This window comes from Scophthalmus maximus, chromosome 8 (genome assembly GCF_022379125.1).
Source record: "Scophthalmus maximus strain ysfricsl-2021 chromosome 8, ASM2237912v1, whole genome shotgun sequence".
NCBI lineage: Eukaryota > Metazoa > Chordata > Actinopteri > Pleuronectiformes > Scophthalmidae > Scophthalmus > Scophthalmus maximus.
Window position 1 is genome coordinate 5,375,751 of NC_061522.1, and position 23,086 is coordinate 5,398,836.

General features: G+C 41.4%; 2 protein-coding genes across 2 annotated transcripts in view; both read left to right on the forward strand.

The window, feature by feature from the left end:
- Positions 1–1,411: 1,411 nt before the first annotated feature.
- Positions 1,412–19,395, forward strand: LOC118312315 (general transcription factor 3C polypeptide 1). Its single transcript, XM_035636833.2, has 40 exons — positions 1,412–1,924; positions 2,859–3,068; positions 3,427–3,603; positions 3,722–3,865; positions 4,023–4,119; positions 4,205–4,328; positions 4,586–4,762; positions 5,006–5,121; positions 5,611–5,663; positions 5,773–6,155; positions 6,260–6,307; positions 6,413–6,555; positions 6,985–7,109; positions 7,218–7,371; positions 7,922–8,025; positions 8,137–8,222; positions 8,365–8,718; positions 9,213–9,358; positions 9,616–9,713; positions 9,792–9,888; positions 10,542–10,725; positions 10,865–10,970; positions 11,663–11,795; positions 11,876–11,966; positions 12,223–12,284; positions 12,442–12,550; positions 12,654–12,796; positions 13,308–13,450; positions 13,548–13,632; positions 13,734–13,846; positions 13,938–13,997; positions 14,096–14,189; positions 14,267–14,439; positions 14,692–15,336; positions 15,931–16,070; positions 16,508–16,612; positions 16,703–16,995; positions 17,223–17,752; positions 17,866–18,052; positions 18,657–19,395. Exons 1-40 carry the CDS (start codon positions 1,704–1,706, stop codon positions 18,867–18,869), a joined length of 6,666 nt encoding a protein of 2,221 aa, XP_035492726.2. The 5' UTR covers positions 1,412–1,703; the 3' UTR covers positions 18,870–19,395.
- A 139-nt stretch (positions 19,396–19,534) lies between these two features.
- Positions 19,535–23,086, forward strand: part of tll1 (tolloid-like 1) — a 51,934-nt gene continuing 48,382 nt past the window's right edge. Inside the window, exons 1-2 of the mRNA XM_035636834.2 lie at positions 19,535–20,058; positions 20,983–21,085. The gene's annotated coding sequence lies outside the window, so the exon portion shown is untranslated. The remainder of the gene's footprint in view (positions 20,059–20,982; positions 21,086–23,086) is intronic.

Genomic DNA, 23,086 nt, shown 5'->3' on the forward strand with positions numbered 1-23,086 from the left:
TTTGAAAAGTGAAATGTAGTGAAGTATATTTAAATTTACATATCTCAAATTGAATATTTGCATATAGCATTGTTGAAGTATTTGAGAAAGGTGTATTTAACCTTTTCCATCACAGATCATGACCATGTACTGTACTTATCATTTTGAGACACTTGTACTTTCTGATGCTTCCTACTCTGCTGCAATTCCGAAGGAAATCTTTTTTTTCACTGAATGCTCGTAGCCTTTTGCAGAGATTTTAGCTAAAATCACACAGCCTTGATCAGTGGATGGTCATTGCTCACTAGTGATAGAGGAATCTACCATCATGATGGGGATGTCGAATGTCAACGGATCCATCTTCATGACACCTGAGAAAATGGACGAAGACCCTGTGATACAGTTGAAAACGCTGGAAAAAGCAAGTAAGTGGGCCTTGGAATTGTCCTTTTTTTCCCCCGATCACGCGACTATCTCAAAAACCTAAACTCTTAGTGCCTGAAATGTTGTTGTTTTTTCATCTTTCCCCTGAGTAATCAAATTTAAGAACAGTCCGATGCAGTTTTAACATTTTAATTGAATAGCAGCTAATTTGATAGAAATTCCCATGGCATTCCCTACATCCATACATGATCTTTGTTTTATGTTCATCCATAATTATATAATCAAATCATATACGTATCCTGTAGCCTTTCCATTAATCCCTATTGGTCCAGCGCTCTGTAGAATTTTTTTCTACAGAGAGCTGGACTAATAGGGACGTTATGTGAGGTTATGAATAAAATAATCTAAAAGACAATATTGTTGCAACAGAATTTTACACAGCTTGTATTTTTGCCATATGTTTAACAAAAACATGATGATGAATTGTTTCACTTTTGTCTCCCAGGGAATAATTCTTTTCTCTTTTTTTCAGTATTCTCTTTATGCTTGTTTTATTTTTTTATTGCTTTTTGATATATTTCTTCTATTCTTGTGTTCCTGTCTTCTCCTTTTGTTTGGATCGTACATAACTGTCTCCCTTGAAGAAAAAAACTACAAGATGAGAGATGGAGGAGTTGTCACATTTGTTATTATACATCACTGGTGCAAATTAATTAGATTCAAATGAATCAGATTTAGACCTCAAATGATATGAGAGTGAACCTGGGGCTATTGTTTGTTCATGCAGCCGTGGATGGATACAGGAGTGGCTGCACTGAAGACACATTATTTTGCGTTTAATTTTCATCTTCTTTACAACTGAAAATATGCATGACTAAAGCGAAGCATAATGTCCCTGTTTAAAAACAATGGAATAATGTATCTTGGCGCATGCATGAAGACAATTCACAAAGTGTACTTGAGCGCCGCCCCGTGGTGGAGTTCTGTTTTTCTTCCCTCCCTCAGATGACGCACGACGTCACGCGACGTCACAGCATCAAAGCCGAAACGCGCTGTGACGCAAGCGCGTTGCGCAGACGCGCGGTAGTGGGGAAAGCACGTCGGAACGGAGCAATTAGTAAACAAGTTGTTCTCTTATTCTATATCCGTAAATTTGTTAAGTGTCCCCACTCGAAAGCAGCGCGGCTCGTCGTCCTTCAACGCGCAGAGTGTCGACGAGTTCCGGGGCACGAGCACGAGCACGAGCGCGCGAGCCGCTAACTAGCTAGCTGTTAGCATGTTAGCTAGCTGACAGCGTTAGCCCAAAGTGGTGGTGGTGGTGCCGCCGCCGCCAAGAAGTTATGGACCCGCTGAGTGCGGCCGCCGACGAGGTGGCCTTGGAGGGACTGGACGGGATCACCGTCCCCTCCCTGTGGATACGGCTGCAGGCTCGACAGCCCAAGTTCCCCCTCAGGTTCGACGACTGCACCAAGGAGCTCATCTGGAGGTCGCTCGCCAGCAACACGGACCTCAGGTTTTATCAGATCCCGCAGGAGAGAGACGATGTTGTGCTGTTCGACAGGTGAGTTTAGTCGGAGACCCCGAGTCGCCAAGGGCTCAAGGTGAAGATAATCTAGAAGATCATGTACAGACAGACACGTGTCCCTGTTATAGAACAATTGAAATGAACACCACAACTACACACTTGCACACCTGCAGAGACAGATATTGAATATATATATAATATATATAATAAATAAATACATCAAAAACAGCATTGTGCATAAATAAGTGAGGAAAAAAAAGTGTTTCGATGAAATGACAAGAGAGAAGGTAGAAAACAAGTGTTCAGATCTGAAATTCAGTGAGTACATTTAAGAAAAAGAAGAAGAAATACACTCAGTTGCCAGTTGATGAGGTGGACTTTGACATGTAACTACTTTCAACACTCCCGATCAATCAATCCGGCCATTATTTCCTCGATTCATCGATTAGTTGTTTGGTGAAGTTAAATGGTGAATAACGTCGATCGTGTTTCCCAAGAGCACAAGATGATGTTTTGTTTTGTCCACACACCCAAGATATTCAGTTTACTGTCACAGAGGAGCAAAGAAACCAGAAAATATTCAATTTAATAACGATCTAAGAAGCTGAAATCATAGAATTTTGACTTTTTTTTTTCTTCATAAAAACTACTTAAACCGATTAATCGATAATCAGAATAGTTGGCGATTAATTTAGTAGCCGATTACTAATGGATTAGTTGATGAACTGTTGCAGCTCTACATGTAAGCCTACAACGCCCATTTCTCCTAGATCCTTGAATCAGATAGGGAACATTTCCCAATTAAAGAAAACCTCATAATGGGGAAAATATTGGTTAAGATAAGAAGTGGAATCATCTTCCTTTGCAGGATGCTTGTATGTTTTATGCACTTCTTCCTTTCTCGATGCCGTTGCATTGACTTTGTGCTCACCCCACTTGTGTGTGTGTGTGTGTGTTTGTGTGTGTTCAGGTTCAAAGACATCGACCCAGAGACCGGCATTCAAACGGCCCAGAAGTTTTGTGACACAAAGAAAGACGTCTACCCGGTCCACATAGTTCTGGAGAGCAAGGACGGGATACAAGGCTCGTGTGCCGTCTTCAAACAGAGGACAGACGTCACCAAGGATGTCCGCTCAAAGTCCCTCGCTGCGTTGGTTAACTTGGAGGAGGTTATGGAAAGGTTGGTATTGATTATTGGAACTAAATGTATTCAATGGAGTGACAGCTATTTCCAAACCACCTACTACAGTAGACTGTCAGCAGGTTTTTCAATTGTTTAAAAGGTCAAAAGGTGCAATACAATGACTATTTATTGCACAAACCAGCCGGCAAAATTGCCCACATTGTCAATTTTCCGTTGACCCCGTTCTCATACAGTTTTCTGATTCAATGTGTGTAAATTAAATGTAGTAACAGATTATACTCAAGTCAGTATGTACTCTACAGATTACACTATACCTCAGATTTTATACTTTGACTGTTTTGTCTCATCTTTCCCCTTTTCCCTTGCTCTTCTATCCTAACCTGCCCCTCCACAGATATGGCCGAAAACTTGTCGTGGTGGCGTCCCAGACTTTGCGGTTCCGAACTCTGATTGGCAGCGAGAGCGATCCCGACTTAAAGCTGAACGACGACTCGTACTGCTTGTTGGAAAGAGTGGGCCGAGCACGCTGGCAAGGAGAGCTGCAGAGTGATCTGCATGGAAACTATTTCAAGTAGGAGACAACTTGGACTTATTTATTTAAACTCGGGGTCGTCGTTTGTTCTTGTGTTTACTCTAAAAGTTGTTGTCGAGTCGTGCACCGCGTAACAGCCGGTATTGTGTTTCAACAGGACCGATGCTCGAAAGTTGCATTACATAAGGAAGTCTGTCGTCAAACACGGACTCATCACCATGCAGTCCCACGTATCACGAGTGAAATCAGGACAACAGCAACACTCCATACTTCTGCTGCTCAAACGCTTCCACATAAACAGGTTTGTCTGGCGTGTGCACAAAATCTTGTTCACTTTTTTTTTTTTGATCAGACACGGTTCGCAAATAATTAATGTTAGCATCGTTATTGTGTCGGCTCGGTCACTCTCTGTCTTTGTTTCTCTTTTTTGATCCCATAACCCTGTTTGGCTCCTTCAGGAGGAGTAAGTATGACATACTGATGGAGTACGTGTCCAACCTTCTCCAGGAGTTACCCGGTCAGTTCTCCACTATGGTTGCGGTCAGAGAACAACTTGTGAGTATCTCTCTCTGTGTCTGTAGGACTGAGTGTGTGCGTTCCTCTGACGCTTTGTGGTAATAACTACGTGCTTTTCTTGCAGAATGTGACCGAGCGTACGTTTAAGCGCGTATTTCAGTATATGCGTGCTGCCAAGTTGGTTGAATTTTGCAAGTACCCGCTGGAAGAATTAGATCCTAGTGCCAAGCCCTGCCTTACCAAAAAAGGTAACGTGAAGCACCAACATAAGGGCATGTGATCTCAAAATATTCATTTGATGAAACAATAATACTTTATTATCAGGAGGATGTCGAACAATATCAGAAGGAAAGTTTAAAACTAAACCAAGCCAGTTAATAAAGTGACGTTATAAATAAAATAATCTAAAAGACAATATTGTTGCAACAGAATTTCACACAGCTTGTGTTTTTGCCATATGTTTAACAAAAACATGATGATGAATTGTTTCACTTTTGTCTCCCAGGGAATAAAGTGCAAGTGCGCTGTTTGAGACTGTTGAAGCCGTACACAAAGAAGGGCGTTGCTGATGACGACGATGATGACGACGAGGACGATGACTCTGGAGCAAGACGAAGAAGAGCTTATCCTCCTGAGGGGCGAATCATGGAGAAGGACGTCCTGTCACAGGCCTATCACATCGGTACGGTTCATCAAATTAAATTTAATAAATTTATGAATTAAATTTTTAAATTTTAAATTTAATTTAGCTTTTAAGATCTTTCTTTTTTCCAGCAATAAGAAACAAGTACATTAGTCGGGGGTTATACAGACACATGTCCGACAATTTTTTGACCATTGGTGGTGGGTGATCTTCCCACATTTTGTCACCCTCCACTTACCCTACTTTAATGTTGCCTGTTCTGTCCTGTTTGTTGTGCTACAGTATTGTCCTGTGGCACAAAGGGAACCTCCAAGTCTGACATCTCGTATAGAATGAACGTTGGCAATCTGGAATCTCGTATGCTATGCCGAAGACTTGAGAGGGATGGTTTAATAAAGGTGAGCCTTGCGAACACAATGACATCCCCCCCCCCCGCCCAAAAAAAAAGGATATTTTTCTTTGTTTTTGATAAACAGTCATCACAATTATGGATTTCTTAATCTTCAAAAGAAGCGACAAAATGCACTGTTATGCAAAAGATCAATTGATCATAATGAACTCTGTTGCTGTTGCACAAAAGGATAATTCTTCGAAATAATAATGTACGTATAGTATTTTGTTACAAAGTATGAATATTTTTCTCCTCGGCAAATGTGGATGAGGTAGACATAACGTAACAAACACCTTTTGTTGTAATGTGGTCCAGTTCATCAACACAGCAGCCACAAACTTTAGCAAACAATTGTCAAAGCAGAAGTTTACGCAAAAACTACACATTTCATATATATATATATATATATAATTCAGGGCTGTTTTGTTCCAAATCACAATGTGCAGTAAAGTGTAAATTTGTTTCATCGACATGTGTGATGTCTTTCACCCTGCAGGGATTCATGGTGGATGAGGGTCGACAGAGGACCACGAAATATATCAGCCATACGTGTGTATCTATAAATGAGGAGATATTTCCAAACATCTTATTCAGAGACTAAATTATATGAAATAATATAGTACCAATAATATTGCTCTCCCCTCACCTCTCATGACAGGTGTGTGGGTGTGAGTGATCAGCTCCAGCTGGTTGCAAAGGAGCAGGAACGCAATAAACTCCTCTGCTCCTCGGCGCCGGATGCCCCTGAAACGCCGTCATCCTCAAAGTCGACAGAAAAAGGAAATGGCAAAACTCCTGCGGCAAAGAAGAGTCAGAAAGCAGGTGGAGGAGGAGGAGGAGACGGAGATGCTAAACCTAAGGAAGCCGGGCAGGCGTGTGTTGTTGGAGAGGAAGAAATGAGTGACGAGGGGTTGGATGGAGGCGGAGATAAAGCAGGAGGAAAGTCCAGAGCAAAACGAAAGACGGCAGGCAAGAAAGTCAGTAAGACAGCCAAGCAGAAACAACCTGCCATCCCCAAAGAACAACCTACATCAACTGAATGTGAGTGCTCATTTAACTTTGCACAAATTACTGTCTTTTCATCTTATCTGTGATCTGTGATAATCAAAGAGTTAACTTCTGTCGTCACTTTGGTGAAACCCCAGCGTGCAGCAAATCCAAGACCAGTGTGACACCTGACGTTCTCACGACAGGTAACATATCATCACCTTTAAGGTTGATACAGTATTAATGTGTCTTCAAACATTTTTCTGGTTGTTATTTTTTTTTCTTCATATTGGTCGTCTCGTTTCTATCAGAACAAGCTGCAACTGAGGAGGGAGAACAGTCCAACTTACCCTCTGCCAGCCCCGCGCCTCAGACTGAGGCATCGGCCAACAAACCAGAAGACATCGACATTGTGGTTGTTAAAGATATTTGTCGGGCGAAGGTCCCATCAAAGGTTGGTTCCACTGCTTTTTTTTTTTCAGCTAGAACAGAGAAAGACCTGTTTTACAAATGTGGTTTAACTAATTCAGGCTAACATAATGTCATCTGGTTCAATTAACCCTGCTTGTTCTCATCCAGCCAATTTGGTTCAGTAAACACAGAATGAGGATTGATTTGTTAACCCTGGATTACGTCATCTTGTGCTTACAAGTAAAATTAGTAGAAATTTCCATTAAGAAAAATAAAACATGTACGGTTTGTTCAGCATTTAAGTTTTTAGTACCTTTTTTCGTAATAATTTTTTAGAAAGGATTTTTGAGAACTTTGAAGAACCAGAAAATCCAAACTCAACCCCTCATCCCGATAACTCAGTTATTCACACACAAAGCGAATCTATTTGAGTCTGGTAGATGAAAGTAACGGCTCGATCCGCCTCATTCAGGTCACCTGTCGGAAAAAAAGCAAACAGTCCGTGGAGACGACTCGCGAGACGTACCGACTGTTGAGGAGGAAGAACCTGATTGTCGAGGCCGTCCACAGCTTCAAAGTCATCGAGGGGCTTTTCCCGTCAGTTTGTCCTTCATGTTGCTTCACTTCCATTCCAAAGCATTTTTATCACATAATCAAACTGGAGACCTTTTCATACATCAACATGCTGTCTTCTTTTTTTTACAGACTACAGAAGATGATCAACGATGAAGAGAAGCTGGATGGAGTCCGCTTCAAGTGTTGCAAGAAAACGATTTTGCGTCTCGTTCACAGTCTGTCTCGTGAAGGCTTGCTCAAAATGTTTACGACCACCGTCATACAGGATGATATCACAAAGAAGGTACGGACACAACACACAAAGTGCTTAACATACAATGAAATGCAACACAAAAAAAGATACCACCCTCCCTCCGATAGACACCAACGCGCGCGCACACAGACTTACGATTAAACATACGATGCAAGGCTTAAAAGTGCAAAAAATAAATAAAACTTAAGTAAAAACATGGATGAGGAATCTCAGAAAAACGCTGTCTCACCTATAAGACAAAAAAAAGAAAAGTGAGTATAATAAATAAGTATATATATATATATATATATATATATACATACATACATATGTATAAAAGAGGATATAATAATAAATAAATAAAAGTATTAAGATCAAATTAAATTAAGCCTATATAAATATATTAATAAAATTTAAAAAAGTAAAAAAGGCTAAAATATAAATAAAAGGACAAGATAAAGAAGAAGTGAGATTCATTTAAAAGTTAGATTAAATGTACGTATAAGAAGACTAGAAAAGAAATATTCACTTTTGTCAGATGTTGCTATCTCCCCATGCCTTACTTCCTCTCCCCTCTGTCTGACGTTTCTCCCGCACGCAGGTTGAGATGGTCGTCCATCCGTCCATTCAGCCCAATGATGAAATAGTGCACCGGCTTATCGAGCAGGTCCGCTTCAAAATCTCCAGCTCGTACTCAACTGTGCGGTGAGCAAAAGCCAAATACTTTTAAACGGACAGTCTGCTGTCTTCAACGGGGACACGCGTTGTATCCTGTTTCTTCATTACCGTCCCTTGTCTTCCTCTGCTGTCGCTCAGTCTGCAGCAAGCTGAAGAGAAAACCAGAGAACAAGAGAAACAGTCCGAGGCGACGAGCTTCGACAACAGCTTCAAGCCCACTACAGGTTGTGTTTGATTGTATATATCCCAGAATACAATGGCTGAATCTCTATAAATGCACTATTGATACCTTCAAGATCAGATTTTTCTGTCTCCTAAATTTTTGTCACCTATTCATTGTTTTGTCCGCTGTCTCTGTTTTTGCAGTTCGAGGATTGGGTAAGAGCCTCGGCTTCCAGCCCAAGATGCATCGCCTGCGCGTCGTTCACACCTTCCTCTGGTACGTGATCTACGGGCACCCGCTCAAACACAACAGCACTGGCTCTCACCCGACCAGTGAACCGTTAGCAAACCCGCACAGCTCTGATCCTGAAGCCAAACACCCGGACAACCACGAAAAAACGGATCTGAAAGACACAAACAAATCCACGACCGCAATCGGAGACGCGCAGTCGTCGCAAACGGCAGATTCTCGAGTGACCCTATTGGACGTGGCATCAGGTGATGAAGCGGAGCAGAAGGATGAATCAACACCTGATCAGTCTCAATCTGACATTAAAGGTGAGAGCATCATACCTGGGTTTTCAAATCTACTTTTGTATTTGTTTTCTTAACAAAATATTGTCCATATCTGTGTTCATATGTGTATAATCATCTGTTACAAAGAACCCTTGTTTTTTCGTTAACTATGAATGAGTTATTTATAGTAACATGAGGTGGACCAGACAGCGCCGCTGGAAACCAGAAAAGGAACCGACAGTCGTGCGGCTTCAGTGCGTCTGTGTAGGGCGACAGTGCAGGTTCACAAGTTTCAGAAACAATAGTTTGCGAATATGTAGGATCACACTTATTATTTATTAAAAAAGAACGTAGGAGAGCACGAATCCTCGTCTCAAAAGAAGAGAAAACGGGAAACAGAACAAATTCGTGACCGGCTACAGCAGAAAACGCTGCAACACCTACCGTCGCTGCTCCTGAGCGCTCGGTAAGGGAGGGCGTGACTGGGATGCTCCAAACACTGACCCTGATTCCTCATCTTTGTCCGTCTCTGGTAGTGTTTGCTGATGAAGAGTCGTGGAAGAAGTTCATCCCTCCTGTGCGTGTACACAAAGAGTTCAGCAGCGGCTGGGCGATGGTGGGCGACGTGCTCCTCTGCCTGCCTCTCTCCATCTTCATGCAGGTCATACAGATCAACTATAAGGTGAGCACACATTTTTCTTTTTTTTTCTTTTTAAAGGATGTGTTGCAATTCATGTCACTTACCTTTTCTGTGTAGTACATGAAATCTTATTTTGTCTCAAACAATGGTGCCACGATAAGGCCACGATAAATGTCAAGTTATTATTTCTTTCAAGTTTAAAGACAGAATGTTTTTGTTGAGGTAGAACCAGTTATGTATTATCACTCCTCACCATGTTTGCAGAGCATAAAAACACATCTGCTGAATTTTGTCCACAGGTGGACGGACTGGAGGAATACCTCAATGACCCTGTGAAGCAACACTACCTTGTCGGAGTCCTGCCCGCCAGGATGAGAAGACAACTGCTTTACAGACGGTGATTTTCTATCTCCTCCACTCTTTCTAAAACAACATCAGAAACTGTAAGTCTAAACTTATGTGTCATTTGTCGTAGGAAATACATGTTCTCATTCCACGAGAACCTGCAGAAATTGGTCTACATGGGTCTGCTGCAGTTTGGTCCTGTGGAGAAGTTCAAGGACAAAGACCAGGTACAACGTGACCACATCGAAACACGTCCGTCCATGCTCAAACGCAAGCAGGAAGAATTAAGAATAGGTCGTCATCATCTGACTGCTGCTCTGATCCTCTCATAAAAAATACAGAACTGAATTTGGCCGTCATTAATTGTTTGCCATCATATTCACAGTTATCACCGTAACATTTGAAACAAGAGAAAAGAGTTGAGACAAATCCTTGATTTTTCTCTTGATGCTTGATTTGAAACTCATGAATGTGAATTATACTTTTATTTTATTTTACAACTTGGGTTTTTTCTGTTTGTTGCGTCTTTATCACAAAACTTACAGTACAAGTAACCTATAGTTCAGGAAGGGGAGATTGAGGTTTCAAATACAATTTGACAAATCTATATCAAAGCAAAATTATGAACACAAAAAATATACCCAGTCATAAAACTGAGATGAGAAAAATCTGAGCTACAAACTTTTAAGCCTAAAGGTCAAAGACTGTTTTGTTATATATATATTTAAAAACAAATCTAGATAGCATTGTTAGATAAAAAAAAAATTCCAACTGTCTGATGTTAATCAAAATAATTTTAATTTGACAGGAATAAAATAAAAAACGATTATTATTTTTCTTATATGTCTCATGTTCCATCTCTGTCCCTGTTCTGATCTAGGTGTTTGTGTTCCTGAGACGAAACGCCACCATTGTTGACACCACCAGTGCCGAGCCACACTACTGGCTGGTCACCGAGTCGCCCGACAAACCATTTGATAAGCGCAAGTACACGTTTAACACTGCTGAGGATATCGAAAGCTACTGGTTTGACCTGATGTGCGTCTGCCTCAATACACCGCTAGGTACGCACACACAGACACACACACACACAGCAGAAGCACAAGCACAAGCACAAGCAGAAGCACTCGCAATCGTGTGGGGAAAAAATATAATATCACCCTTTTAAGACATGTCTGTCGCTCTTTGGATATTTTTTTTTAGGTGTGATCCGTAGTAGGAGATCGGAGAGAAATGTCACTGAGGACGACGCTGCTCCATCTTTTATGCAAGAACGCAACGTGTTCGTGGGAATGGCCTACCTGCTAAAGTAAGCACAGCACAGTGTGAAATAATAGGCAACGGTCGAAGTTAGGGCTGTAACTATTGATTGTTTTGATCACCTGTCAATCTAGTGATATATTTTAAAATGAATCCATCAGTCATCAATTCTGCAAGTATCAGACAATCGCGAAAACAGCCGTCATCTTCCAGGGCCCGAGGGGAAGTCTGTTCAACTGACAAAATAACAATTATATAAAACAGAGAAAAGAAGCTAAACTTCACATCTGAGAGGGTGGAACCAGAAAAATACGTATTGATTTTTACTAAAAAACGAAATAATTGACTCAAATGATTAATAAAGTGTCAGACTTGTTGATAATTCATTAATCAGCAAATTTTTTCAGCCATTGTATAAACTGTTAATGAGACGTGGTGTCACGCACCCTCTCGGTATTGACGTAGTAGTACCATAGCTGCACATGAAAAGGTTATTTTTCAGAAGGATGAAGAATTATGAATTACTGAACATCAAGAACCTGGAATTTTACCTTTTTCTTGTATGTTAAAACCGTACAAATGCAACTTCTGCAAGAGTGTTTTACTTAGAATTTGTGTATTCATTTTGTGCACACGCACACACACACACACACACACACACACACACACACACACACACACACACACACACACACACACACACACACACACACACACACACACACACACACACACACACAGGGGCAGTCGTGAAGTCTGTGATGACGGGACGATACCAGGAGACAGTAAAGGAGCAGGAGGTCTGGACTCTGAGTTTTTCGCTCATCTTAAACGCAACTGGCTTTGGACCAATTACCTGCTCGTCGACAAAACAGTATGTAAACAAAACGCAAGGCAAACACGTGAAGTTTATATATTGGACACATATATAATTTGTTTTTTATTTTTTTTCAGAACCCAGCTGCTTTGGAAGCGAAGGAGGAGAACAAAATCAGACTGAAGAGCTTGCTGAGTAAAAACGCCCTCAGGTTTGCTTTTAAAGCCGGTGAGTTGCTTTGAATATTATGTCCTTGCATTATAAAATCTCTATAGAGAGTGGTTGGATATGAATTTAATAATATGTTTCTCTTGAGGTTTTTTTCATTTCATATGGTGAGACACACTCTTAAGTTGACCCCGAGGAGAGAGAGAAGCTTTTAGAGCCTCTCTGCCTCTGATCTCCTTCAAAATAAACCTTCAAAACACTGTCACTTTGCTCCTGCTCATCAATAATATAGTTTTTAAATGTCTGTGTGTCACAGGAGGAACAACCAGACCTCGTTGTATGACAACCAAGCTACCGCTGGTGGGAGAAAATGTTGAGGTAAAAGTTCTGTGGCTATATAGAAGCTATATATAGTAGCACTGTGAATGGATGACTGTGACTAGAAAAGTCCATTTAACATTTATCAAAGTTTAGGCTCAGTTGTTTGTGAGCATGTTCGGTACAATGTTTCCCATCCTTGTGTCTGTCTTACCAGGTGGGGATCGAGCCTGCGACCAGAAACCAGCGGGTGGTCGGTGGAAAGAGACAGAAGAGGAAGAGAACCAAAAAGGAGGTTGTCAAGGTCCCATGCAAGAAGAAGAAAGGTGCAAGAGCAGCTGAACATAAAAATGAAAGCACGTGTGTGATGGAATGAAGATGGAAAGATGACTCATTGTGTACATGTTTGTTTTTTTATTTGCTGTAAAGAGCCAAAGAAACGCTCCGCCGCCCATGACGAGGCGGACCACCGAGCCTTGAAAATGATGACCCGACAACGGGTCTACTGGTCTTTACAGGAAGACTCGCTGATGATGCTCTGCAGTGTGGCCACACACATGCTCAACAGCAAGGTACGCGCGCGCGCACACACACACACACACACACACACACACACTTTTTTGTGTGGTTTTCCCTCTTGCTTGTTATATGATTTCTTATATGGTTTTTAGTTTTATTGTTCATTATATTTGGATTCAAACACCTTCATTTATGAGAACTTTGTCTGGTTTGATGAATAAATTTAAAAAAAAAAGAATTACCAACCTGTAGTTAATTTAAATTTGCTGTGGTATAAAGGGATGGATTGATTTAATATATACATTTTTTTTGAAAAGTGAAAACATTTCTAAATCATGGAGTAACTATATTATAGTTATTATAATATGCACACAAAAAAAATTATGACATGGTCAGTTATTGTATATAATGTTTTTTCAGACAGAAAAACATTTCAATGCTTAAAAATTGCAATAAATTTGATTTTTTTTTGTATTACTGTTTAACATTTAAAATTTTAAAATAAATTACTTTGATCAAACAATCATTTAACATTTAAAGATCATATTTCTTGACGTTTCGCAGCTAAAGAGGCCATTTGTCCCGTACTGTGTGGTCAGAGACATGCTCCACGCAGAGTTTGAAATATCGATGGATAAAACCTCCGTTGCTGTTGGACGTCGCACGCGATACATCCTCAAGAATCCTCAGACGCTTCTGAACTACAGGTAGGTCACAGGTTACACACGCGCACACACACACACACACACACGTGTTAAAACAAAAAACACGCAATAAGTTTCACTCATCCGAAGTCTGTTGCAGGATCTGTCTGACTGAGGCGTACCAGGACAAAGCTCTGATGAAACAGCTGGAGTTGAGGAAACCTGTTGATCCTAATAAACCAAAGGTGTCTTTTTTATGTTTTATGTTTTTTTACTCACTCAGTTTTTTTCTTTTAAGTCCAGTTCCTGACCGCAAAGTCGAATATTTCTGTTTGTGTTGTTGTAGGACTGCGCCGAAGCTTTCTCAGAGTACGCCAAGATTCTCAGGCAGAAGTTCAGCTCCGTCATGAGCACAGGTGATATGATCATGCCGGACACGAAACAGGAGCTCTTCCAACGGTAAGAAGAAGAGGAGAAGGAGGTTTGATGTGCTGGCACAAAGAAAGTACTTGTGTATGATATAATAATGTTGTACATATGTGTGTTACAGGTTCAAGGTTTCTGCAATAGACAGCAGCAAGCGAGTGTTGGGCAAAGATGCTCTCAACAGGTAAAGATTTGGTTTAGATTTTTAGTTTCATTTAAAATTGATTGATTTAGATTTTTATGGTGGCATTAAATTGATTTGTTTGTGCGTTTCCAATGCAGCATAGATGACATCCACACCATAGTGTTGCATAACCTGATCCAGAGCACTCTGGCCATGACCAACAGTCAGATGAAGTCGTCCAGATCCTTTCAGGTAGCTTTCATTTCATTCCTGCCTTGGAAATAAGTTTATACACAGACTTCTGATTCTTCTGTCTCTCCTTCCCTTAGACCTTCCAGATGTACAGTAAGTATAACCAGGGGCTGCTGTGCCAAGTGTTCATACAATGCAGGAAGAGGGGTCTGATCAACCGACGCCGTGTCCATCAGCCGTTTGGGCCAAAGAAGAATCGAGCGCTGCCCATCATGCCCATGTCCTACCAGCTGTCCCAGTCCTACTACAGGTACAAGCCCACCTGAGCTTGTGAATCCTCAGAAGCTTCCAAAAGGCTGCGGCATTATTATAAATCATTTTTATTTGATTTAGTCATGAGGGATAATTTGTTTTGTTTCAGACTAATGTTGCCTGTTGCTGTTTTGTGCCAAAGTTTACTTTCCACCTGAGCTTTATTGACAGCAATTGGACACGCACTCAGTTTTTAGTTCAATAGGAGGAACCTATAGCACTTAACCTGCTGCCTCTCTATCCTATACAGGTGTTTTACGTGGCGTTTTCCTCACCCGCTGTGCACCGATTCCTTCCGCTTCCTGAGGAGTCTCATTAACAGCGGGACAAGTGACGCCAGACCCGCTACCGAGTTTTACCATGAACACAAAAACAGGATAGAGAACGGGGAGCAAGTGTTGGAGAACGAGAAAGGGTCAAAAAGGAAAGAAAAACAAAGCGGAGGAAAGGCTGATGGAAGACCAGTGAGTGAACCAGAGGCACGGCCAGAGGAGGCAAACGCTGAGTCGAAAAAGGAAGGAGAGAACGACCAAAGACAAGCCAAAGGAGAAGAGAAGTTGATGGAGGTAGACGCAACAGATGAACAGACAAACCCAGACAATTGCCTCACAGCTGCTTCTGGTGAAGGTCTGTCCAGCATAGAGCAGACGGATGATAGGCCGCCCGGAGAAGAGGCACCAAGCGAGGCTGCAGCTTCAAACGCTGCAGCACCTGGAGCTTCAGAGGAACCTCCAGATGTGTCGGACATGCTGGGGTTCGGCATGGACTCGACGGGTGGAGCCTGCATGGCCTCACTCAGCCTGATGTCTCTGGGACTGCTCAACGTGTTCATGTCCATCCCCAAGCGCATGGTGGTGGTGGACAGCAACCTGTTGGACAAAGATGTGGTCAAGAGGTGAGATTTATTGTTCATTCTTTATTCATTCAACACAACCGTTTTATTCTAAAATACGACGACAATATCAATATCTTTATTGTTTATTTATTATAGTGCCGCCTTTTTCTTATTGTGTTTTTCTATAGACTACGGCAATAAAAACAAACATGTACTTACATGTACGAGCACATACTCGATTAAGCGGTTGAAGTATTTATTTTTTTTTAATGGGGGCAAAATTCTCTGATTTCAGCTTCTTAAATGTGAATATTTTCTGTTTTCTTTGCTCCTCTATGACAGTAAACTAAATATCTTTGGTGTGTAGACAAGACAAAACATAATTTTTCACTATTTATGACATTTTTATGGACCAAACAACGAATCGATTAATCGACAGATTAATCAATATATCTGTTGTACTCTTTGTTGAGTCAGTGGTTCATGTTTTTTGTGCTAAAACTATAATCAAATAATCAACAAGTTGATCGACAGAAAATCAATCCGTTGATTCATAAAAAATGCCAGAAATGTAAATAGTTGCAGATTTTCTGTCTTTTTCTCTATTTTCTTTAATTGATGAATTAAACTCGAGTTGAATTGTGGCTTTTCCAGTATGGCAGCTTTGGAGGAAGAGGGTGATGATGACGATGACGGCGAGGAGTGTGAGAAGACAAAGAAGCTGCGAGCGAAGGCACAACAGGCCTCGCACACTAAGTACCTGTTGATGCGAGGACTGTCCTGTCCTGGCATAGGTGAGAGTCTGGGCTTTAAATTATTATTCAAAAAGATTAATATTTCTTGCATAAACAATGAAAACTAGATTTGTAGTTGTAGTTTGGGTTTCAGCAACTTGAATTGAATCATAAATGTAGGCAAAAAACAATTAAGAAAAAGTCTTTGAATTCCATGTAAGTGTGCTCTTTTGTGTATTTTGATATGGAGCATTCAGCAAATAGTCATTTAATCAATAAGTTGATCAACGGGAAATGAATCATCAACATCTTTGACCACAGGTTCATATCTGAAAAGTTGTTAATCGAGGAAACAGTCTGATTTTAGCCCCTCAAATGTGAGAATGTGCTGTTTGTCTCAGGTTTACATCATTGTGGATTATGTGGAACTGAGTCTGTTAAACAGTTAGCCACAGTGTTGTTCAGATTTTTAAAATTGCCTTTTGTTTTGCTTCCAGTCAAAGTGCGTAACCTCCACTGCAACGATAACATCGTGGTGGAGTCGTGTGACATGAAGTTGCAGCTGCGCAGCACACCTGCTCACCACATATTCACTGTGGAGGGTAAGTACACATACGCACGATAGATGTACAAACTGATTTTTTCATCTGCAAATTAAATAATTCTTTGTTTCCTTTTCTCTTCATATATAGACTCTCCACCTCTGGACTTCAATAAATGCGGTCCATCCCTGGTGCCCTCCATCCTCACCTCCTCGGTGTGTTTCTCCTCCTCCTCTTCTTCACACTGTGCGGAGGAGTGTGACAGGCGTTTGACTCAGGAAAGAGGATACACTCCTCAGGACATAGAGGCGTGTGCTCAGCTCAGGAGGAGCTTGGATGAAGCCGGTGAGAAGGGCTTGTACGTACACGACCTCTACCGGGCTCACGCTGACCAGCAGCAGCCTCAGTCTGGATGCACGAGAAGCCTGCAGCAGTACATGACGGTAAACCTTTTATTTTTGGAAGGGGAAAAAAAAGAATCCACCCTTTAATCATTTTTAATAGTGTTGTTCTTATCACAGGATTGGGAAATCCAAAAGTCGTAACACCTGCTCTGTTGAGTTTGAGTTATTATATATATGAAGTGTAGTGAACAGTCAGTTTCCTTGTTTCTTATTTCTATGTCGGTTGCCTGATCTCGTGTTCTCTCTTTTTTACTTTCTTGCAACAGGATTTACAAGAAGAAGGCCAGGTGTTGAAAGTTGGGGCTCGGGGCGCTCGCTACGTGTTAAGGCAGCACGCTGAACCGTGGCTACTGACCGTGAACTCCAAGCAATGGTCCCAGGCACGCGACACACCGGACCCATTTTCAGAGAGTCGGCAACCAAAACCCTTGACGGGCAAGAGGTGCAGGCGTGAAGACCAACAGGAAGCAGAGGAAGTGCCAGCCAAAAGAGCTGCTCTGGAGAGCGGAGAAGGAGAGGACATAGAGGGACGTGACACAACAAGAGAGAAACTGAACGAGGAGGCGCGGCCGGAAAATGGGAAAGTGGCGGTGGACGAGGGAAGGGGAGAAAAACAATTGCACACAGAAGAAGAGGCGAAAGGAGAGCAGACACGGCGTGACGAGGAAGGAGAAGAGAAATCAGGACAGGAGAAGATGGAAACTGAGGAGAAGCAGGTAGAAAGGAGAGAGCTGAGGCCGAGAAGAGGCAGTAAAGGCAGCGAGAGCGTTGAAGAAGCGGGAATATCTGACGCGGAGTAAGTACACACTACGAGGGACTGATTCTAATTATCTCACCACAAGTAACTTGTGGAAATACCTGTGTGTAATACCTGTGCGTAATCTTACCATCAACCTTAACCCCACACAGTGAAAATGTGAGTTTCATCAGCCGGCCGTGGCGCATGGTGGACGGTAAGCTGAACCGCCTGGTGTGTAAGGGAATGCTGGAGTCCGTTCTGTACCACATCATGACCAGACCTGGACTCACACACCAGTCGCTGGTGGAACATTACAAAGATGTGCTGCAGCCAATGGCGGTGCTGGACCTCCTGCAGGTAAACAAAAAAACACTCTTAACACTAATAGTAGGGCTGGACAATATGGCCTATGAATAATATCGCGATATATTTTTGTTGTTGTTGGTTTTAATTCGTGATTTGATGCCATAAATACAGGCTATCGCAACTCCACATCATGATCATTTGTGCGCACACTCAGACTCCCAATGATGTCATCAGCGCAAGATGGCGCAACCTGTATCAGGATAATTTATTACAATTTTTGGATTGTGCGACACGAATAGTCCATCTATATTTATTATTATAGTCATTAGGAAAAAAAATGTGTATTTTATTTGACCAAAATTTTTTTAATTCTTAAACAATGCGCACTATTTCAGTTGAACTTCTTTCTACTTATATTTTTAGACCTACCTTTGCTGTCATTCATAACGAGGGATAAATGTTTCTGTCTTTATTTCATGCTGCTTTTATGTAATGTGGTAATATTCACTCTGGCAACTTCATAGCTTAAGTAACGTAAAGGAAGTTTTTATTAAAATAATTTTTGAATCATCCATTTTTACACAATACACTGAACACAAAAAGAATAGGCTTTAAAATAATGCCTGATATATTCCCCTCCCTCTCCCCTGTGTAGGCACTTCTGGATATGGGCTGCTTGACCAAAAAAACCCTGGTTAAAAGTCCTAAACCTTCACTGTTCAGTCGCCCCGTGTGCCCGACAAGAAGTGAGATGGGGGAGATGCTGGAGGAGCCGGACGCGGTGTTTTATGAGCCCACCATCAGCTGCTGCCTGCGGCTCAGCCAGGTGTTGCCCAACGAGCGTCACTGGAACTACTATTTACACTGAAAGGTGTTTATCGAACGCACACGACCCGCACTTGGCCTCACTTGGCCTTGACCTGCGATGGCGTTAGGAATGTAAAAAGGCTGCAAAAGGTTGAAATTTTGAAGGGGCAGAAAGCGATTTTTGAAGAAATGCACGTTTTTTAAAAAAAATCTCCAAATATTTCCTCACTGTCCGCTGGCCGGAAAAAAAATCTGGGTTTTCGGCTCAGTGCAGTTTGTAAATATCACTAGACGACACCTTAAGAGACGTGCTGGCAGGTTTGCGCTGCAACTCCGCGGTTTTGGCCTAGTGGTCAGTGCATCGGACTCCCAGAGCAGGAAAATCTCAACGGCAACAACAAATAGGGAGAGGAGCTTCTTCAAAATCGCTCACTGGCCCTTTAAATCCTCGAGAAGTCGAGTTTGAGCAACGTTCAGACGGTTGTACAGAACAGGGATTTCTTTGTACATTTTTTGGTTTAGTTTTTGTGTTCAGCTTTTTGTAATATATCATGACATTTTTTTCTAAATAAAATTGCATCACATGACATCCTCGACTGAAGCGTGTGTTGCGCCCACAGTGAACATGCTACGTGCTCATTCTCCCTGAAAAACAACTGGAGCCAGAGATGAGTCTCCGGCCTGTCGTTGAAACCTCAGACTCGGGAGGAGCGTCGCAGATTCCCCCGTGGCGAGGCGTAACTTGTCCGTGCGGCGTCATTGATTCCTGTCCCGTTGTTCATGCACAACATCATCTAAGTGCAACATCTCAACTTTTTATGCCAACAATGTGTTTATGTTTGATCCAGTTCAGTTTCTTTCAGCCAGTCCGGGGGCCGTCTGCACGCCGGGGTTGACTTGTTATGATAGGATTGTACATCTCAAAAGCCTGAGGCATGGTGGCTCTAAATACCTGCTCCAGGTTTGTCACAAGTTGGGGTTAAAAAGGAGCCTGTGGAGTTTTCTTTGGTGGCAACCCACTGGGACTTCACCCGTTGGTTTGTGGGTAAAAAGATGGCAGCAAAAGAGATACAGGCTACCTTTTTAAGTTGTAACAGGAAACTGACTAAAACATCCCGGTCAAACCCCTCCCTCATCTCCTGCCGCTGATTTCTTCAATCATTTCTTCGTGTTTCCCCTTTTTTATCGGTCTGCACATGGATTGAAGTTGAAGTGATTCTACAGGAACTATGGAAGAAAAAGGACCTACTGTGAGTTCAGTCTGAATTTTCATTGAAAAGTATGCCTTTGCATATGTAGGAGATTTTTAAATTTTTTATTGTAGAGCTAATTAGCAAATATTAAGAGTATAAAGTGGCCTTAAAAAAAAAAAGAAGAAGAATTACCTCAGATTTGTACTTAAGTATGTTACTTGGTTTTAACAACATAATGTATCCTACAATTCCCATAACACTTGGGTCAGTGGACATTACATCTCACAAACACTTATCCCAAAAAAATGTAATATTTTCTGCTCATACTTAAACTGTCTTTAACTTTTTTGTGAAACTGACAGAGGAAGTGAACACGAATAGAAAAACAGCAGATTATAAGCATGATTCAGTTGGTACTGTATAATTATATTGTAGCGCAGTTACCATGGCAGCAAAGTCAGGAAACTGAGTGATAGGGATCCCCGGGAAGTTGAGGAATGTGTGTGTGCTCACACCTCTGCTTTGAGGTTCCTACGTGACTTGAGAGCAAAGATCAGAACTTCCTCTAATTTGTGGTCTCGAGGGACTAAACCTTTTGTTGCTTGTGTACAGTCGGATGTAAGTGCACAGATTGTGTATTTTCTGCAGACACCTTACCCAGATATTAACACATAACTTCCTTTTTTTTCTTCAAAGTGCCACTTCATGTAAACTAAATATGATATCACTAAATATGATAAACTATGGATAACATTTTTTTTTTTAAAAAGGGGGGGTGGAAAATAACATTCTCCAAAATACTTTCATTTATTTTGTCATCAGATTTGAGTTGGGAAAGAAAATAAAAATGTCCTTTTTTTAACATGATTGGAAAAATAGGAATATTTATATAGCCTTACTGTCCTTGTGAAGTATCTCACTTACAGTACATTGTGTGAATTGATTGATAGCATCACATGTCAACTTTCTGTTTGTCCGTAGGTTTGGAGTTAACCTCAACCAGATTTCCAACCACAATCAACACAAAGAAACCCACCGTACAGAACAGCAGTAGGAGCACCGCACTGACTCACCGCTTGATAATGTGCTTGGTGATTTTTGTCTTGGTTGTGATTTGAATTCAAGTTGTTTTGTTGTTTCCAGAACAGTCACGTGATCCAATGCCTCCAAAAGCTATAAAGATTATACAGTATCGTTCACATCTGCTATCAACGCAATCACGTTATGCTACTCGCGAAAACTGAAAGATGAATAAACAATAAATCATAGAAGTGACCTATTTTTCACGGTGATGGAGGCTCATCTCATTGTATGTGACGCAAATGCTTTTGCTCTGCATTTTGATTGAATTCTCCATTTTGTAATGCATCAGTTATCCATGTATTTATGTACATAGATAAATGATAAATAATAATAAATAAATACAAATAAAGGGAACGGCTAAAGATAAAAAGAAATAAATAAATTTAAATGATAAAATAATTGCAAAAATATGTATAAACATGCATGTAGTACACGTGTAAACACTCACCTATACCTCCATAAAGACGTAATACCTATATCCAAACACACCAATACACATATTAAATGTACAGACGCATGAGTACACCCATGCATGTGGAGAATGTCCAACTTATGCCCATCGTACCTCATTCCAGCACAAAATGAACCAAAAAACAAAAACGTCATTGCAATCTATAGTCACAAACTACTAAATTGAGTCTGGGGAGGCACCCAGTAACTTTATGTTTAGTTACAGATCCACCGGCCCCCAGTCACTGTAGACCACCTACACAACCCGGAAGTTGTGAGAATCAACGTTCTCCCTGTATTAGAAAAAAAATCTCTGCCGGCGCACAAACACATTGACAACGGACTGTGTAGTCAGACTGTCCAAAAAAAAGTGACATCATTTGGTCTTTGCAAACAGAAATGGCGTATAGGCTCTGCGTTTTTTCACGTAGAGCCGGGCGTGGCGTCCGATCACAAGAGGTCACAGAAGACTCATGTTTAACGCCCTGTGTGAGCTGACAAACTCTGCTGCCTCTGCCCGGCACCCGCCAGCTCATGGCTTGGCACATGGCCGACGGCGGGCGGGCTAGTTGCCTCAGAGAGGTGAGAACGTGCCGCGTGATCCATCCACGGTGCCACAAGGCCAACGCCGGGCCCCCGGGAGCCGCCCGAGGCCGGGGAAGTGTCAGGACAGGACAGATCTGATGGACTGTCAGCGAATTTGTGAAAAGAATTTGACTTAAGCTTTAAAATCAAGCATATACATGACTGTTTACTTCGATAACCTCTGTGAATAATTATATTCTTCGGCCTTGTGCGTTTTTACCAGTTCACTCCCCAATGTACACACACTCTCTCACAAACACACACTGTCACACACGCGCCGAGCAAGGGCGGCACTTTTTAGTCCAACTCTGCGGTTGAATCAGCTGTTTTGGCATTAGATGCTAACTCTGCAGATCAATGCTCCTCTCGGCCTATTAGTCATACTGGCCGTATTAGCATCAGCTATTAGTGTCGCCTCATCAATACCATTGATCGAGCTGCTCTGGCTTCAGGAGCGAGAGGGACGCAGAGATAGAACAGGACATTTAACTGATCGGTCCATCGGCGGCAGTCAAATCTGATACTGGACAACGGATAAATGATGCTTTACAGAATGACACGTGAGACTGCGTCGTGTAACTTTGGTTTTGAGAGATTCTTAAGATTTCAATTTCATTAAAAACAATGGAAACGTGTTGCCTTTAGATCTTTAGATACATGGGGGAGTCAGTTCATTGATTATTTTTGATTAATTGATCATCATATAGTTGATTGAATTAGATGGTGTGAGAAGTTGATGTTGCATCTCGAAAGGTCACCTTGGAGATTATGGTTTTCATTTTTGTGATACTTTACGGACAAAAAAAAATTGACTTTACATCGTCATTTAGCATTAGCGTAGCATTGCTAAGCAAATTAAAAAAGAAATCCCCAGGTTAAAAAAAAAATTGTTATTGCTTCCCTTTTTACTTCATCAATAGATATGTATTCATATACTACCTTTCGTGCAGGATAGATAACAAATATT

Excerpts from the sequence above, each read along its gene's own strand:
- LOC118312315 (XM_035636833.2), top strand. The coding sequence starts at position 1,704 with ATGGACCCGCTGAGTGCGGCCGCCGACGAGGTGGCCTTGGAGGGACTG. Across the intron at positions 6,308-6,412 it reads ACCTGACGTTCTCACGACAG|AACAAGCTGCAACTGAGGAG; the intron begins GTAACATATCAT and ends CGTTTCTATCAG. Across the intron at positions 17,753-17,865 it reads GCGGGAATATCTGACGCGGA|TGAAAATGTGAGTTTCATCA; the intron begins GTAAGTACACAC and ends AACCCCACACAG.